Source organism: Protopterus annectens, chromosome 9.part0, assembly GCF_019279795.1.
Source record: "Protopterus annectens isolate FY-2018-M chromosome 9.part0, PAN1.0, whole genome shotgun sequence".
NCBI classification, from domain to species: domain Eukaryota; kingdom Metazoa; phylum Chordata; order Ceratodontiformes; family Protopteridae; genus Protopterus; species Protopterus annectens.
In genome coordinates, this window is record NC_056743.1 from 1,891,553,254 (window position 1) to 1,891,571,909 (window position 18,656).

Genomic DNA, 18,656 nt, shown 5'->3' on the forward strand with positions numbered 1-18,656 from the left:
CAGCCTCCCCTCCTACTCTTTTATCTTCATTTCTAACGTTCGCTTGCTCTGATTATTTCACCTTCCAGTCTCCCCTCCTACTCCTTTATCTTTATTTCTAAAACTTGCTTACTCTGATTATTTCACCTTCCAGTCTCCCCCTCCTACTCCTTTATCTTTATCTCTAATGCTTGCCTGCTCTGATTGTTTCACCTTCCATTCTCCCCCTCCTACTCCTTTATCTTTATTTCTAACGCTTGCTAGCTCTGATTGTTTCATTTTCCAGTCTCGCCCTCCTACTCCTTTACCTTTATTTCTAACGCTCGCTTGCTCTGATTATTTCACCTTCCAGTCTCCCCTCCTACTCCTTTATCTTTATTTCTAACGCTCGCTTGCTCTGATTATTTCACCTTCCAGTCTCCCCTCCTACTCCTTTATCTTTATTTCTAATGCTCGTTTGCTCTGATTATTTCACCTTCCAGTCTCCCCCTCCTGCTCCTTTATCTTTATTTCTAACACTTGCTTTCTCTGATTATTTCACCTTTCAGTCTCCCCCTCATACTCCTTTATCTTTATTTCTAACGCTCGCTTGCTCTGATTATTTCACCTTCCAGTCTCCCCTCCTACTCTTTTACCTTCATTTCTAACGTTCGCTTGCTCTGATTATTTCACCTTCCAGTCTCCCCCTCCTACTCCTTTATCTTTATTTCTAAAACTCGCTTACTCTGATTATTTCACCTTCCAGTCTCCCTGTCCTACTCCTTTATCTTTATTTAAAATGCTCACTTGCTCTGATTTATTCACCTTCCAGTCTCCCCTCCTACTCCTTTATCTTTCTTTCTAATGTTCGCTTGCTCTGATTATTTCACCTTCCAGTCCCCCATCCTACTCCTTTATCTTTATCTCTAATGCTCTCTTGCTCTGATTATTTCACCTTCCAGTCTCCCTGTCCTAATCCTATATCTTTATTTCTAACGCTCACTTGCGGTGACTTATTCACCTTCCAGTCTTCCCCTCCTACTCCTTTATCTTTATCTCTAATGCTCGCTTGCTCTGATTATTTCATCTTCGAGTCTCCCCCTCCTATTTGTTTATCTTTATTTCTAACGCTTACTTGCTCTAATTATTTCTCCTTCCAGTCTCCCCTCCTACTTCTTTATCTTTATCTCTAATGCTCACTTGCTCTGATTACTTCACTTTCCAGTCTCCCCTCCTACTCCTTAATCTTTATTTCTAACACTCACTTGCTCTGATTGTTTCACTTTCCAATCTCATCCTCCTACTGCTTTATCTTTATTTCTAACACTCGCTTGCTCTGATTATTTCACCTTCCAGTCTCCCCCTCCTACTCATTTATCTTTATTTCTAATGCTCGCTTGTTCTGATTATTTCACCTTCCAGTCTCCCCCTCCTACTCCTTTATCTTTATTTCTAATGCTTGCTTGCTCTGATTATTTCACCTTTCAGTCTTCCCCTCCTACTCCTTTAACTTTATTTCTAACATTCGCTTGCTCTGATTATTTCACCTTCCAGTCTCCGCCTTCTACTCCTTTATCTATATTTTTAATGCTCGCTTACTCTGATTATTTCACCTTCCAGTCTCCCCTCCTACTCCTTTATCTTTACCTCTAATGCTCGCTTGCTCTGATTATTTCACCTTCCAGTCTCCCCTTCCTATTCCTTTATCTTTATTTCTAATGCTCGCTTGCTCTGATTGTTTCACTTTCCCATCTCCCCCCTCCTACTCCTTTATTTTTATTTCTATCGCTTGCTTGCTCTGATTATTTCACCTTTCAGTCTCCTCCTCCTACTCCTTTATCTTTATTTCTAACGCTCGCTTGCTCTGATTATTTCATCTTCCAGTCTCCCCTTCTACTCCTTTATCTTTCTTTCTAACGCTCGCTTGCTCTGATTATTTCACCTTCCAGTCCCCCCTCCTACTCCTTTATCTTTATCTCTAATGCTCTCTTGCTCTGATTATTTCACCTTCCAGTCTCCCTGTCCTACTCCTTTATCTTTCTTTCTAACGTTCACTTGCTGTGACTTATTCACCTTCCAGTCTTCCCCTTCTACTCCTTTATCTTTATCTCTAATGCTCGCCTGCTCTGATTATTTCACCTTTGATTCTCCCCCTCCTATTCCTTTATCTTTATTTCTAACTCTTGCTTGCTCTGATTATTTATCCTTCCAGTCTCCCCTCCTACTCCTTAATCTTAATTTCTAACACTCACTTCCTCTGAATATTTCAACTGCCAGTCTCCTTCTCCTACTCCTTTATCTTTATTTCTAAAGCTCGCTTGCTCTGATTGTTTCACTTTCCAATCTCCCCCTCCTACTCCTTTATCTTTATTTCTAATGCTCGCTTGCTCTGATTATTTCACCTTCCAGTCTCCCCCTCCTACTCATTTATCTTTATTTCTAATGCTCGCTTGTTCTGATTATTTCACCTTCCAGTCTCCCCCTCCTACTCCTTTATCTTTATTTTTAATGCTCGCTTACTCTGATTATTTCACCTTCCAGTCTCCCCTATTACTCCTTTATCTTTACCTCTAATGCTCGCTTGCTCTAATTATTTCACCTTCCAGTCTCCCCTTCCTACTCCTTTATCTTTATTTCTAACCCTCACTTGCTCTGATTGTTTCATTTTCCAGTCTTGCCCTCCTACTCCTTTATCTTTATTTCTAACGCTCGCTTGCTCTGATTATTTCACCTTCCAGTCTCCCCCTCCTACTCCTTTTTCTTTATTTCTAATGCCCGCTTGCTCTGATTGTTTCACTTTCCAGTCTCCCCCCTCCTACTCCTTTATCTTTATTTCTAATGCTCGCTTGCTCTGGTTATTTCACCTTCCAGTCTCCCCCTCCTACTCCTTTATCTTTATTTCTAACGCTTGCTTGCTCTGATTATTTCACCTTTCAGTCTCCCCCTTCTACTCCTTTATCTTTATTTCTAATGCTCGCTTGCTCTGATTATTTCACCTTCCAGTCTCCCCTCCTACTGTTTTGTCTTAATTTCTAACATTCGCTTGCTCTGATTATTTCACCTTCCAGTCTCCCCTCCTACTCCTTTATCTTTATTTCTAACGCTTACTCTGATTATTTCACCTTCCAGTCTCCCCCTCCTGCTCCTTTATCTTTATTTCTAACACTTGCTTTCTCTGATTATTTCACCTTTCAGTCTCCCCCTCCTACTCCTTTATCTTTATTTCTAACGCTCGCTTGCTCTGATTATTTCACCTTCCAGCCTCCCCTCCTACTCTTTTATCTTCATTTCTAACGTTCGCTTGCTCTGATTATTTCACCTTCCAGTCTCCCCTCCTACTCCTTTATCTTTATTTCTAAAACTTGCTTACTCTGATTATTTCACCTTCCAGTCTCCCCCTCCTACTCCTTTATCTTTATCTCTAATGCTCGCCTGCTCTGATTGTTTCACCTTCCATTCTCCCCCTCCTACTCCTTTATCTTTATTTCTAACGCTTGCTAGCTCTGATTGTTTCATTTTCCAGTCTCGCCCTCCTACTCCTTTACCTTTATTTCTAACGCTCGCTTGCTCTGATTATTTCACCTTCCAGTCTCCCCTCCTACTCCTTTATCTTTATTTCTAACGCTCGCTTGCTCTGATTATTTCACCTTCCAGTCTCCCCTCCTACTCCTTTATCTTTATTTCTAATGCTCGTTTGCTCTGATTATTTCACCTTCCAGTCTCCCCCTCCTGCTCCTTTATCTTTATTTCTAACACTTGCTTTCTCTGATTATTTCACCTTTCAGTCTCCCCCTCATACTCCTTTATCTTTATTTCTAACGCTCGCTTGCTCTGATTATTTCACCTTCCAGTCTCCCCTCCTACTCTTTTACCTTCATTTCTAACGTTCGCTTGCTCTGATTATTTCACCTTCCAGTCTCCCCCTCCTACTCCTTTATCTTTATTTCTAAAACTCGCTTACTCTGATTATTTCACCTTCCAGTCCCCCATCCTACTCCTTTATCTTTATCTCTAATGCTCTCTTGCTCTGATTATTTCACCTTCCAGTCTCCCCTCCTACTCCTTTATCTTTCTTTCTAATGTTCGCTTGCTCTGATTATTTCACCTTCCAGTCCCCCATCCTACTCCTTTATCTTTATCTCTAATGCTCTCTTGCTCTGATTATTTCACCTTCCAGTCTCCCTGTCCTAATCCTATATCTTTATTTCTAACGCTCACTTGCGGTGACTTATTCACCTTCCAGTCTTCCCCTCCTACTCCTTTATCTTTATCTCTAATGCTCGCTTGCTCTGATTATTTCATCTTCAAGTCTCCCCCTCCTATTTGTTTATCTTTATTTCTAACGCTTACTTGCTCTAATTATTTCTCCTTCCAGTCTCCCCTCCTACTTCTTTATCTTTATCTCTAATGCTCACTTGCTCTGATTACTTCACTTTCCAGTCTCCCCTCCTACTCCTTAATCTTTATTTCTAACACTCACTTGCTCTGATTGTTTCACTTTCCAATCTCCTCCTCCTACTGCTTTATCTTTATTTCTAACACTCGCTTGCTCTGATTATTTCACCTTCCAGTCTCCCCCTCCTACTCATTTATCTTTATTTCTAATGCTCGCTTGTTCTGATTATTTCACCTTCCAGTCTCCCCCTCCTACTCCTTTATCTTTATTTCTAATGCTTGCTCTGATTATTTCACCTTTCAGTCTTCCCCTCCTACTCCTTTAACTTTATTTCTAACATTCGCTTGCTCTGATTATTTCACCTTCCAGTCTCCGCCTTCTACTCCTTTATCTTTATTTTTAATGCTCGCTTACTCTGATTATTTCACCTTCCAGTCTCCCCTCCTACTCCTTTATCTTTACCTCTAATGCTCGCTTGCTCTGATTATTTCACCTTCCAGTCTCCCCTTCCTATTCCTTTATCTTTATTTCTAATGCTCGCTTGCTCTGATTGTTTCACTTTCCCATCTCCCCCCTCCTACTCCTTTATCTTTATTTCTATCGCTTGCTTGCTCTGATTATTTCACCTTTCAGTCTCCTCCTCCTACTCCTTTATCTTTATTTCTAACGCTCGCTTGCTCTGATTATTTCACCTTCCAGTCTCCCCACCTACTGTTTTATCTTCATTTCTAACGTTCGCTTGCTCTGATTATTTCACCTTCCATTCTCCCCCTCCTACTCCTTTATCTTTATTTCTAACACTCGCTTACTCTGATTATTTCACCTTCCAGTCTCCCCTTCTACTCCTTTATCTTTATCTCTAATGCTCGCTTGGTCTTATTATTTCACCTTCCAGTCTCCCCCTCCTACTCCTTTATCTTTATTTCTAACGCTCACTTGCTCTGATTGCTTAATTTTCCAGTCTTGCCCTCCTACTCCTTTATCTTTATTTCTAACGCTCGCTTGCTCTGATTATTTCACCTTCCAGTCTCCCCTCCTACTCCTTTATCTTTATTTCTAATGCTCGCTTGCTCTGATTATTTCACCTTCCAGTCTCCCCCTCCTGCTCCTTTATCTTTATTTCTAACACTTGCTTTCTCTGATTATTTCACCTTTCAGTCTCCCCCTCCTACTCCTTTATCTTTATTTCTAACGCTCGCTTGCTCTGATTATTTCACCTTCCAGTCTCCCCTCCTACTCTTTTATCTTCATTTCTAACGTTCGCTTGCTCTGATTATTTCACCTTCCAGTCTCCCCTCCTACTCCTTTATCTTTATTTCTAAAACTTGCTTACTCTGATTATTACACCTTCCAGTCTCCCCTCCTACTCCTTTATCTTTATCTCTAATGCTCGCCTGCTCTGATTGCTTCACCTTCCATTCTCCCCCTCCTACTCCTTTATCTTTATTTCTAATGCTCGCTTGCTCTGATTGTTTCATTTTCCAGTCTCGCCCTCCTACTCCTTTACCTTTATTTCTAACGCTCGCTTGCTCTGATTATTTCTCCTTCCAGTCTCCCCTCCTACTCCTTTATCATTATTTCTAACGCTTGCTTGCTCTGATTATTTCACCTTCCAGTCTCCCCTCCTACTCCTATATCTTTATTTCTAATGCTCGCGTGCTCTGATTATTTCACCTTACACTCTCCCCCTCCTGCTCCTTTATCTTTATTTCTAACACTTGCTTTCTATGATTATTTCACCTTTCAGTCTCCCCCCTACTCCTTTATCTTTATTTCTAACGCTTGCTTGCTCTGATGATTTCACCTTCCAGTCTCCCCCTCCTACTCCTTTATCTTTATTTCTAAAACTCGCTTACTCTGATTATTTCACCTTCCAGTCTCCCCCTCCTACTCCTTTATCTTTATCTCTAATGCTCGCCTGCTCTGATTGTTTCACCTTCCAGTCTCCCCTCCTACTCCTTTATCTTTATTTCTAATGCTCGCTTGCTCTGATTGTTTCATTTTCCAGTCTCGCCCTCCTACTCCTTTACCTTTATTTCTAACGCTCGCTTGCTCTGATTATTTCACCTTCCAGTCTCCCCTCCTACTTTTTTATCTTTATTTCTAACGCTCGCTTGCTCTGATTATTTCACCTTCCAGTCTCCCCTCCTACTCATTTATCTTTATTTCTAATGCTCGCTTGCTCTGATTATTTCACCTTCCAGTCTCCCCTTCTACTCCTTTATCTTTATTTCTAATGCTCACTTGCTCTGATTATTTCACTTTCCAGTCTCCCCTCCTACTCCTTTGTCTTTATTTCTAACGCTAGCTTTCTCTGATTATTTCACCTTCCAGTCTCCCTGTCCTACTCCTTTATCTTTATTTCTAATGCTTGCTTGCTCTGATTATTTCACTTTCCAGTCTCTCCCTCCTACTCACATATCTGTATTTCTAACGCTCACTTGCTCTGATTATTTCACCTTACAGTCTCCCCCTCCTACTCCTTTATCTTTATTTCTAATGCTCGCTTGCTCTGATTATTTCACCTTCCTGTCTCCCTTCCTATTCCTTTATCTTTATTTCTAATGCTCGCTTGCTCTGATTATTTCACCTTCCAGTCTCCCTGTCCTACTCCTTTATCTTTATTTCTAATGCTCACTTGCTCTGATTTATTCACCGTCCAGTCTCCCCTCCTACTACTTTATCTTTACTTCTAATGCTCGCTTGCTTTGATTATTTCACCTTCCAGTCTCCCCCTCCTACTCCTTTATCTTTATCTCTAATGCTCACTTGCTCTGATTATTTTACTTTCCAGTCTCCTCTCTTACTCCTTTGTCTTTATTTCTAATGCTCGCTTGCTCTGATCATTTCATCTTCCAGTCTCCCCTTCTACTCCTTTATCTTTCTTTCTAACGCTCGCTTGCTCTGATTATTTCACCTTCCAGTCCCCCCTCCTACTCCTTTATCTTTATCTCTAATGCTCTCTTGTTCTGATTATTTCACCTTCCAGTCTTCCGATCCTACTCCTTTATCTTTATCTCTAATGCTCGCTTGCTCTGATTATTTCACCTTCGTGTCTCCCCCTCCTATTCCTTTATCTTTATTTCTAATGCTTGCTTGCTCTGATTATTTCTCCTTCCAGTCTCCCCTCCTACTCCTTTATCGTTATTTCTAACGCTCACTTGCTCTGATAATTTCACCTTCCAGTCTCCCCCTCCTACTTCTTTATCTTTATCTCTAATGCTCACTTGCTCTGATTATTTCACCTTCCAGTCTCCCCTCCTACTCCTTAATCTTTATTTCTAACACTCACTTCCTTTGATTATTTCACCTGCCAGTCTCCTTCTCCTACTCCTTTATCTTTATTTCTAACGCTCGCTTGCTCTGATTGTTTCACTTTCCAATCTCCCCGTCCTACTCCTTTATCTTTATCTCTAATGCTCTCTTGCTCTGATTATTTCACCTTCCAGTCTTCTCCTCCTACTCCTTTATCTTTATCTCTAATGCTCACTTGCTCTGATTATTTCACCTTCAAGTCTCCCCCTCCTATTCCTTTATCTTTACTTCTAACGCTTGCTTGCTCTGATTATTTCTCCTTCCAGTCTCCCCTCCTACTTCTTTATCTTTATTTCTAACGCTCACTTGCTCTGATAATTTCGCCTTCCAGTCTCCCCCCCTACTTCTTTATCTTTATCTCTAACGCTCACTTGCTCTGATTATTTCTCCTTCCAGTCTCCCCTCCTACTCGTTAATCTTTATTTCTAACACTCACTTCCTCTGATTATTTCACCTGCCGGTCTCCTTCTCCAACTTCTTTATCTTTATTTCTAACGCTCACTTGCTCTGATTGTTTCACTTTCCAATCTCCCCCTCCTACTCCTTTATCTTTATTTCTAACGCTCGCTTGCTCTGATTATTTCACCTTCCAGTCTCCCCTTCCTACTCATTTATCTTTATTTCTAATGCTCGCTTGTTCTGATTATTTCACCTTCCAGTCTCCCCCTCCTACTCCTTTATCTTTATTTCTAACGCTTGCTTGCTCTGAGTATTTCACCTTTCAGTCTTCCCCTCCTACTCCTTTAACTTTATTTCTAACGTTCGCTTGCTCTGATTATTTCACCTTCCAGTCTCCGCCTCCTACTCCTTTATCTTTATTTTTAATGTTCGCTTACTCTGATTATTTCACCTTCCAGTCTCCCCTCCTACTCCTTTATCTTTACCTCTAATGCTCGCTTGCTCTGATTATTTCACCTTCCAGTCTCCCCTTCCTACTCCTTTATCTTTATTTCTAACCCTCACTTGCTCTGATTGTTTCATTTTCCAGTCTCACCCTCCTACTCCTTTATCTTTATTTCTGATGCTCGCTTGCTCTGATTATTTCACCTTCGAGTCTCCCCCTCCTACTCCTTTTTCATTATTTCTAATGCTCGCTTGCTCTGATTGTTTCACTTTCCAGTCTCCCCCTCCTACTCCTTTATCTTTATTTCTAATGCTCACTTGCTCTGATTATTTCACCTTCCAGTTTCCCCCTCCTACTCCTTTATCTTTATTTCTAACGCTCGCTTGCTCTGATTATTTCACCTTCCAGTCTCCCCTCCTACGGTTTTATCTTCATTTCTAACATTCACTTGCTCTGATTATTTCACCTTTCAGTCTCCCCCTCCTACTCCTTTATCTTTATTTCTAATGCTCACTTACTCTGATTATTTCACCTTCCTGTCTCCCCTCCTACTCCTTTATCTTTATTTCTAATGCTCACTTCCTCTGATTATTTTACCTTCCTGTCTCCCCTCCTACTCCTTTATCTTTATTTCTAATGCTTGCTTGCTCTTATTATTTCACCTTCCAGTCTCCCCCTCCTACTCCTTTATCTTTATTTCTAACGCTCACTTGCTCTGATTGTTTCATTTTCCAGTCTCGCCCTCCTACTCCTTTATCTTTATTTCTAACGCTCGCTTGCTCTGATTATTTCACCTTCCAATCTCTCCCTCCTACTCCTTTATCTTTATCTGTAATGCTCACTTGCTCTGATTATTTCACCTTCCAGTCTCCCCTCCTACTCATTTATCTTTATTTCTAATGCTCACCTGCTCTGATTATTTCACTTTCCAGTCTCCCCTCCTTCTCCATTATCTTTATTTCTAATGCTCATTTGCTCTGATTATTTCACTTTCCAGTCTCCCCTCCTACTCCATTATCTTTATTTCTAACGCTCGCTTGCACTGATTATTTCACCTTCCCGTCTCCTCCTCCTACTCCTTTATCTTTATCTCTAATGCTCGCTTGCTCTGATTATTTCACCTTCCAGTCTCCCCTCCTACTCATTTATCTTTATTTCTAATGCTCTGCTTTACTCTGCTTCCTCTCCTCCTTGCTTGCACATCTTCCACTTCTTCTCCTGTATATGAACCTGTTTAGGTCTGGTTTCTATTCCCCTGTCCTCTTCTTATCCTCATGCCCATCTGCCCCCTGTGACTCACCTGTGTCTTTTTCCTTCACAGTAGCATTGGCAAGTCCTCTATCTACTCTTTTTTTAAACTTTCTATTTCTCCTTGCATCTACCTCTTCTGTTCATTTCTCAGCAGCAATCTGTTTCATATTTTCTTTGCATCAGGGCTTGCAGACTCTTTTATGTGTTTTTCTGATTGCACACCTTTTAATTCTGTACTGTATGTTGAGATTTTAATTTATCTGTAGTTCTGTATGAAAATTTTCACCTCGAGCCTCTCCTGAAACAGTGCACATGCTCAGTCAGACATAGCCAGTTAACAAATGTCATAATAAATAAACTATCTTAGGGAAAACTTGACATAGATACTTATGATTTATAAGTTGGTGTGCTGTTTTCATCCACATTTCCCCTATTTGTTTCAGTTAGTATGAATATGTTTTCTGTTATCTGTTGGTCTTACTCTATTTGTCTGTGATATAGGAATTGATATATTATGTATAGTTGATAATTAATAAAGTTCTGCTATTTGTTAAAGATAATTATTGTAGCACTTGGCTATTTTTCTATTTTGGAAGGTGATTTCTGATGATTTCTGCATGGCCATGGTACTACAGCAGTTAGCGTTGTCATCTCACAGCAAGAGGTTCTCTGGTTCAATCCGTGGCTGGGGTGCCTTCTGTGTGGAGTCTGCATGCCCTCCTTGTGGTCAGGTGGGTTTCCTTCGGGTGATCCGTTTTCCTTCCACAGTCCAAAGACATGCAGTAGGTGTGTTGGTACTCTAAACTGGTCATAGATGACAGTTGGTGTGTGCATGAGTGGAAAGAATGAGCTACTACTGCAGGGCTAGTCACGTGGTATGAGTGGTAAGAATGAACTACCGCTGCAAGACTAGTCACGTGGCATGAGTGGTAAGAATGAGCTACTGCTGCAGTGCTAGTCACGTGGTATGAGTGGTAAGAATGAGCTACCATTGCAGGGATAGCCATGTGGTATGAGTGGTAAGAATGAGCTACCGCTGCAGGGCTAGCCACGTGGTATGAGTGATAAGAATGCGCTACCACTGCAGGGCAAGTCACGTGACATGAGTGGTAAGAATGAGCTACCGCTGCAGGGCTAGTCATGTGGCATGAATGGTAAGAATGAGCTACCACTGCAGGGCTAGCCACATGGTATTAGTGGTAAGAATGAGCTACCACTGCATGGTCAGCCACGTGGTGTGAGTGGTAAGAATGAACTACCGCTGCAGGGCTAGCCACGTGGTATGAGTGGTAAGAATGAGCTACCACTGCAGGGCTAGTCACGTGGTATGAGTGGTAAGAATGAGCTATCACTGTAGGGCTAGCCACCTGGTGGTGTAAACTTTGGCTCAACATGATCATCACTGCTGAAGTGACACCTTGACCCTATGTGTAAAATGGGAAAGGGGTTGAGGATGGATTTCTGATGACTTCTCAAAAGGTTTTGCATCCAGATATGTACAGAATTAAATACAGCAGCTTACTTATTTGAATGAAATATACAATGAATAGTGGAAATCCTTTTTATATTACTGGAACAGTGTGTTCTAGGGGCGACTATAAAATCCTGTTGCCCCAGTCCTAGGAGTAATTTAATTATTTTTCATAATGAGCACTTTCCCCTCTCCCTGGGATTTTTTCTGTGCTATTGCTGCCTGTTTTATATCTGATCCATTGCTACTATTATCTGTGAGTCCCCATCATACAACTTTAGATGTGAACTCTGCACATTGAAGGGGGGCAATATTTGTTGAGCTGTATCTCCCAATACTGTTACCTATCAATAATCTGCTGATTTTTGTGACCTTCATCAGTCACTTACTGTCGAACAACATTTTTCTTATCAGTTTTCCAATGGTATTATCATGTGTGCTTTCTAACCACTGGTACTTAGAGAGTTTCTGCACTTTTCAGTAATTTATATTGTGTACTTATTGTTTGTTGCTGAATTTGCTTTTATCTTCATAGCCACAATCTATAATCTTGTATGCCATATTTTTTGTGCTATCTTTATGTATTTATTTATGTATTATTTATTTATTGACATTTGTTTACTGGAAAAGACTGCTGGGCCTAAAAGAACCCCTTTTCAGTGGTGGCCTGGGGAGAAAAGCCCCAGAAAAATACAGTATATAAAATGCACATAAAAGCAATATAATAACAATGGGTAGATCTCAAGGACAGAGAAAAGTACACTACATAAGCTTAACTACAATAGTACAGGATCTAAGAAATACATTTTAACTATATGAGGCACACTAGATAAAGTTACAAGAGTTATATACAATGTAGAAGATGTTTGGTAGAGGTGGTAAAATAGGTTGATCACTCACATTATGACAAACTCTGAGATGGCAATGCATTCCGAGACTAAAAAAATAGCCATGTTACAGGAACAGAGGTGAACAGTGGTAGGGGAGGAGCCTATTACAGGAGCAGAGGTGAACAGTGGTAGAGGAGGAGCCTATTACAGGAGCAGAGGTGAACAGTGGTAGGGGAGGAGCCTATTATAGGAGCAGAGGTGAACAGTGGTAGGGGGAGGAGCCTATTACAGGAGCAGAGATGCACAGTGGTAGGGGAGGAGCCTATTACAGGAGCAGAGGTGAACAGTGGTAGGGGAGGAGCCTATTACAGGAGCAGAGGGGAACAGTGGTGGGGAGGAGCCTATTACAGGAGCAGAGGTGGACAGTGGTAGGGGGAGGAGCCTATTACAGGAGCAGATGTAAACAGTGGTAGGGGAGGAGCCTATTACAGGAGCAGAGGTGAACAGTGGTGGGGAGGAGCCTATTACAGGAGCAGAGGTGAACAGTGGTAGGGGGAGGAGCCTATTACGGGAGCAGATGTGAACAGTGGTAGGGGAGGAGCCTATTACAGGAGCAGAGGTGAACAGTGGTAGGGGTAGGAGCCTATTACAGGAGCAGAGGTGAACAGTGGTAGGGAGAGGAGCCTATTACAGGAGTAGAGGTGAATAGTGGTTGGTGGAGGAGCCTATTACAGGAGCAGAGGTGAACAGTGGTAGGGGTAGGAGCCTATTACAGGAGCAGAGGTGAACAGTGGTAGGGGGAGGAGCCTATTACAGGAGTAGAGGTGAACAGTTGTAGGGGAGGGACCTATTATAGGAGCAGAGGTGAACAGTGGTAGGGGAGGAGCCTATTACAGGAGCAGAGGTGTACAGTGGTAGGGGAGGAGCTTATTATGGGAGCAGAGATGAACAGTGGTAGGGGAGGAGCCTATTACAGGAGTAGAGGTGAACAGTTGTAGGGGAGGGGCCTATTATAGGAGCAGAGGTGAACAGTGGTAGGGGAGGAGCCTATTACAGAAGCAGAGGTGTACAGTGGTAGGGGAGGAGCTTATTACGGGAGCAGAGGTGAACAGTGGTAGGGGAGGAGCCTATTACAGGAGCAGAGGTAAACAGTGGTAGGGGTGGAACCTATTACAGGAGCAGAGGTGAACAGTGGTAGGGAGATGAGCCTATTACAGGAGTAGAGGTGAGTAGTGGTTGGGAGAGGAGCCTATTACAGGAGCAGAGGTGAACAGTAGTAGGGGAGGAGCCTATTACAGGAGCAGAGGTGAACAGTGTTAGGGGTAGGAGCCTATTACAGGAGCAGAGATGAACAGTGGTAGGGGAGGACCCTATTACAGGAGCAAAGGTGAACAGTGGTAGAGAGAGGAGCCTATTACAGGAGTAGAGGTGAATAGTGGTTGGGGAGGAGGATGAGGAAGGGCAGGGAAAGATTAGGTAGAAAGAGCTGTAGAGGCAAAGGCATGAAAATAATTGCAGAGGGCATATGAGTATGAGAGCAGTTAGGCAGCAGCTTGGGCTTGATAAGAGAGAAGAGTAAGAGTTTAAGGAGGAGATATAGGAAATGAGAGAGAAGAAAAAGGGAAACAATTAACTAGGTTATGGGAGGAGGGGTTTGGTTCAATTACACATCCATTTGGAGTAGAAGTGAGAATGCAGAGCCAATTTAAAGGAAGTGGAGGACTGAATAGTATGAATGGCAGGAGGAAGGTTGTTCCAAATTTTAGCTACTTCCCAGGAGTATAGCAGTTGACCAGCAGGTAGTTTGGGTTTTTGAACTTGGAGGAGATTTTGGTTTTCTGATCTTAGGTGCTTGTCTGGATTATAGAGGGAAAGTAAAGAGTTTAAGGAAGGGCAGTCTAAAGGTTTTCTAAGCAATCTGTGTGTGATAGCTGGTTGAAGATAAGTGAGATAGCGGGGAACTTCAAGCCAGTTTAGAACTTTTACTGGAGTACAAAGCTGGGTGAATTGGTGAGTTTTAGTTGCAAATTTAGCTATTTTGTTGTAGCATATTTCTAATTTATTCATCAGAGAGGACTGCAGGTTAGTTAGTACTGGGGCTCCACAGACAAGAGAAGGAAGGAAGGAGGATGAAAGTATTTGTCCTGTTGGAAGGAATGGGAAGTTTTTATTTCTATAAAGAAGTCCCAGTTTTTTGTGAGTCTTACTAATGTGGTTTTGAAGGTATAGGTCAAATTTTAGGTTTTCATCTATTATGACACTGAGCAATTTAGTGTGGGGAATCAATTACATTTTTGTATGATTTAGGAAGAATATGTTGAAGTGAGATTTAATCATTGGAGTATTTACATTGGAGTAAATATTATGAGCTTGGTTTTGTTTGGTTTTAGGGACAGATGATTTTTATATAGCCATGTTTTCATGGATGAGAATGCTGATTGAGAGATCTGTTGTAGTTGGGTTGAGTTGTCAGCAGAGCAGATAATAGTAGAATTATTGGCATACTGAACAAGACACCCTTGATGAAATGACAGGTGAAGGCTATTGATAAAAATGTTAAACAGTAAGAGACCTAATTTGGAGCCTTGGGGGACACCTGTGGGGTTGATGATATAAGGGGAAATGGCGTGTAGCCATTTTATGGCGTGCTCTCTGCCAGATAGTTAGCGTTTAAGCCATTAAAGAGATAGAGAAGATATTCCAATGTTAGAAATCTGGAAAAGGAGGAGAGAGTGAGAGATGGTATCAAAGGCCTTAAATAGGTCCAGAAATAGAGTGGAGACAATTTTTCCAGAGTCACAAGTTTATTGACTAGGTCCAGGAAGGATATTAGGGCAGGAGATGTATGATGGCCTGCTCTAAAACCATGTTGAGTTTGAAAAAGTATTTGATTGTTGAGAAGGAGTTGCAGAAGTTGAGTGTGCATATCCTTTTCTGAGATTTTTGAAAGGGGGGATAGAATAGCTATGGGGTGGAACTTGGAGGTATCGGTAGAGGTACCCCCTTTGTAGAAGGGAAGAATGTATGCTTTTTTCCACAGGTTTGGAACATACGATTCTTGGACAGATCTGTTAATGAGTATGCTAATGGGCTACGCAATAGCTTCTGCAGTAGTTTGTAGGTATTCAGTGAGGAGACCATCTGCCGTGATAGTGCAAGGTTTTAGTTTTAAAAGTAGTTTTTTATGATAGATGTAGGGGCAGAAGTGAGCTCAAGTTTGGGTATAGAGTTGGCAGGTTGTGATCGGATGTGGGTGGAGGGAGTAGTTTGATCCTGTTGGCTACTAGTAGGGAGTTGAGAGTGAGGGGGAGTGTGCTGAGAGACAATAGTGTGGCTTGGAATGTTAGCTGACAGGACAGGAAGGGTGAAGCTGAATGTAATTTTAGCTATGGTGTCAATAATGTAGGACATGAGGATGCTTGTTATTTGATTGCGTGTGTTATCAGGGTGGGGGCAGGGGTTACATTTTGTGCTATGGTGTAGAGAGGTGGGGGCAGGGGTTACATTTTGTGCTATGGTGTAGAGAGGTGGGGGCAGGGGTTACATTTTGTGCTATGGTGTAGAGAGGTGGGGGCAGGGGTTACATTTTGTGGTGTAGAGAGGTGGGGGCAGGGGTTACATTTTGTGCTATGGTGTAGAGAGGTGGGGCAGGGGTTACATTTTGTGCTATGGTATAGGGAGGTGGGGGCGGGGGGTACATTTTGTGGTGTAGAGAGGTGGGGGCGGGGGTTACATTTTGTGCTATGGTGTGAAAAGGTGGGGGCAGGGGGTACATTTTGTGGTGTAGATAGGTGGGGGCAGGGGGTACATTTTGTGGTGTAGAGAGGTGGGGGCAGGGGGTACATTTTGTGGTGTAGAGAGGTGGGGGCAGGGGGTACATTTTGTGGTGTAGAGAGGTGGGGGCAGGGGTTACATTTTGTGGTGTAGAGAGGTGGAGGCAGGGGTTACATTTTGTGGTGTAGAGAGGTGGGGGCAGGGGTACATTTTGTGGTGTAGAGAGGTGGGGGCAGGGGTACATTTTGTGGTGTAGAGAGGGAGGTAACTATCTGCAACACCTTTATCTTTTGACTAAAACAATAGTGAGCGCGAGCATGTGATCAAAACTACACAACTAGTCAAGCTGGTAACTCAGTGGTCAGTCTGTGTTTAGGCACCACTGTTTCTTATCTGTGCAGCAACGTGGTCTCAAAGACCTGTGCAGCGAGGTCGTCTCAAAGACATTTGCTTGACCTCAATGTGCATTTACTTAAAGTACAGAACAAAAGCCTACCTGCACGAGACTCTGTTGAAATTTGAGCACTCGAATGGAATGCCAATCCGGCATCAGAAAACACCCCAATATTATTCAGCCCTCCACCAGGTGTGCAGCCGATGTCATTTTTTTCAATCACATCCCAGATCTGTGCCGAAAGACAAAACAAAATATATAAAAATGCACTGCCACATAAACAATATATAGTTAGAAATAAAATGTAAGCATCACAGAAATATTACATTGATCAACCAGAATGTTTCAGAGTTTCCTAATAAAATAAATTCAATATAAAACTGCATATAATCTGTTCTAACATTTGATCCTATTCTGAGATAAAAAAAAATCTACAACAAACTACTCAAAATTAAAACAAAGGCAGGGAAACAGTATACAACAGGCACTTTAATATCTGAAAAGAAATAAAACTATAGTAAGCACTTTCGTCAGGTATGTTACTGAACTTCTTCAGACAAAAGTTGAGAAATACAATGAAACAGTTATATCTTGCAAAAAATCATGTGATCTAAATTGGTCACGTTACCCTAGAAACCATGTCATATGATCATCCAAAAGTGAAGAGGTGAACCTCAAATGCATAACAACAGCATCTAAATAATACAAATAATACAACTTCTCTGTTGCATCTACCAAATTTACATGAAAATTCATGGGACATTTAGTAATCTTCAAGTGTATTAATAATAACTTTTTAACATGAATTTTCATGTAAATTTGGTAGATGCAACAAACAAGTTGCATTATTTGTATTATTTAGATGTTGTTGTTATGCATTTGAGGTTCACCTCTTCACTTTTGGATGATCATATGACATGGTTTCTAGGGTAACATGTGACCAATTACGATCACATGATTGTTTTTTGAAATTATATAAATGTTTCATTGTATTTCTTACCTTTTGTCTGAAGAAGTTTGATAACATACCTGACGAAAGTGCTTACTTTTGTTTCTTTTCAGTTATTAAAGTGCCAGTTGAATACTGTTTACCTGCCTTTGTTCCCATTCTGAGATGTTAGGATTGCACTCCCAGTCCTGCATGCTTCCTTTATATCTATCAGAAGGACACAGCAGCCAGTCCTGCAGGCTTCCTTTATGTTTATCTGAGGGACACTACAGCCAGTCCTGCAGGATTCCTATATGTTTATCTGATGGACATTGCACCCACTTCTGCAGGATTCCTTGATGGTTATCTGAGGGACACTGCAGCCTGTCCTGCAGGCTTCCTTTATGTTTTTCTGAGGGACACTGCAGCCAGTTCTGCAGGCTTCCCTTGAGTTAATCTGAGGGACACTGCACCCAGTCTTACAGCATTTTTTTTTTTTTTTTGTTTATCTGAGGGACACTGCAGGAGTCCTGCATGCTTCCTTTAGGTTTATCTGGGGGACAATGCAGCCTGTCCTGCAGGATTCCTTTATGTCTGAAGGACACTGCAGCCAATCTCGCAGGCTTCCTTTATGTTTGAGGGACACTGAAGCTAGTCCTGCATGCTTCCTTAAGTTTATCTGAGGGACACTGCAGCCAGTCCTGCAGGCTTCCTTTATGTTTATCTGATGGACACTGTAGCCAGTCCTGCAGGATTCCTTCATGTTCATCTGAGGGACACTGCAGCCATTCCTGCAGGATTCCTTTATGTTTATCTCAGGGACATTGCAGCCAATCATGCAGGATTCCTTTATGCTTATCTGAGGGACACTGCAGCCAGTTCTGCATACTTCCTTTTATGTTTATCTGAGGGACACTGCAGCCACTCCTGTAGGATTTCTTTATGTTTATCTCAGGGACACTGCAGCCAATCATGTAGGATTCCTTTATGTTTATCTGAGGGAGACTGCAGCCAGTCATGCAGGATTCCTTTACATTTATCTTAGGGACACTGCAGCCAGTCCTGCAGAATTCCTTTATGTTTATCAGAGGGACACTGCAGCCAGTCCTGCAGGATTCCTTTATGTTTATCTTAGGTACACTGCAGTCTGTCCTATAGGATTCCTTTATGTTTATCTGAGGGACACTGCAGCCAGTCCTGCAGGATTGTTTTATCTTTATCTTAGGGACACTGAAACCAGTCCTACAGACTTCCTTTATGTTTGTCTGAGAGACACTTCAGCCTGTCCTGCAGGATTCCTTTATGTTTATCAGAAGGACACTGCAGCCAGTCCTGCAGGATTCCTTTATGTTTATCTGAGGGACACTGCAGCCAGTCCTGCAGGATTCCTTTATGTTTATCTGAGGGACACTGCAGGAGTCCTGCAGGCTTCCTTTATGTTTGTCTGAGGGACACGGCAGCCAGTCCTGCAGGATTCCTTTATGTTTATCTTAGG

At 41.9% G+C, this 18,656-nt stretch overlaps 1 protein-coding gene across 1 annotated transcript in view; it reads right to left on the reverse strand.

Moving 5' to 3' along the window:
- Positions 1 to 18,656, reverse strand: part of LOC122812307 (complement C3-like) — a 2,177,376-nt gene that overhangs the window by 1,347,395 nt on the left and 811,325 nt on the right. Inside the window, exon 15 of the mRNA XM_044084710.1 lies at positions 16,336 to 16,465. Coding sequence (XP_043940645.1) covers positions 16,336 to 16,465 — 130 coding nt within the window. The remainder of the gene's footprint in view (positions 1 to 16,335; positions 16,466 to 18,656) is intronic.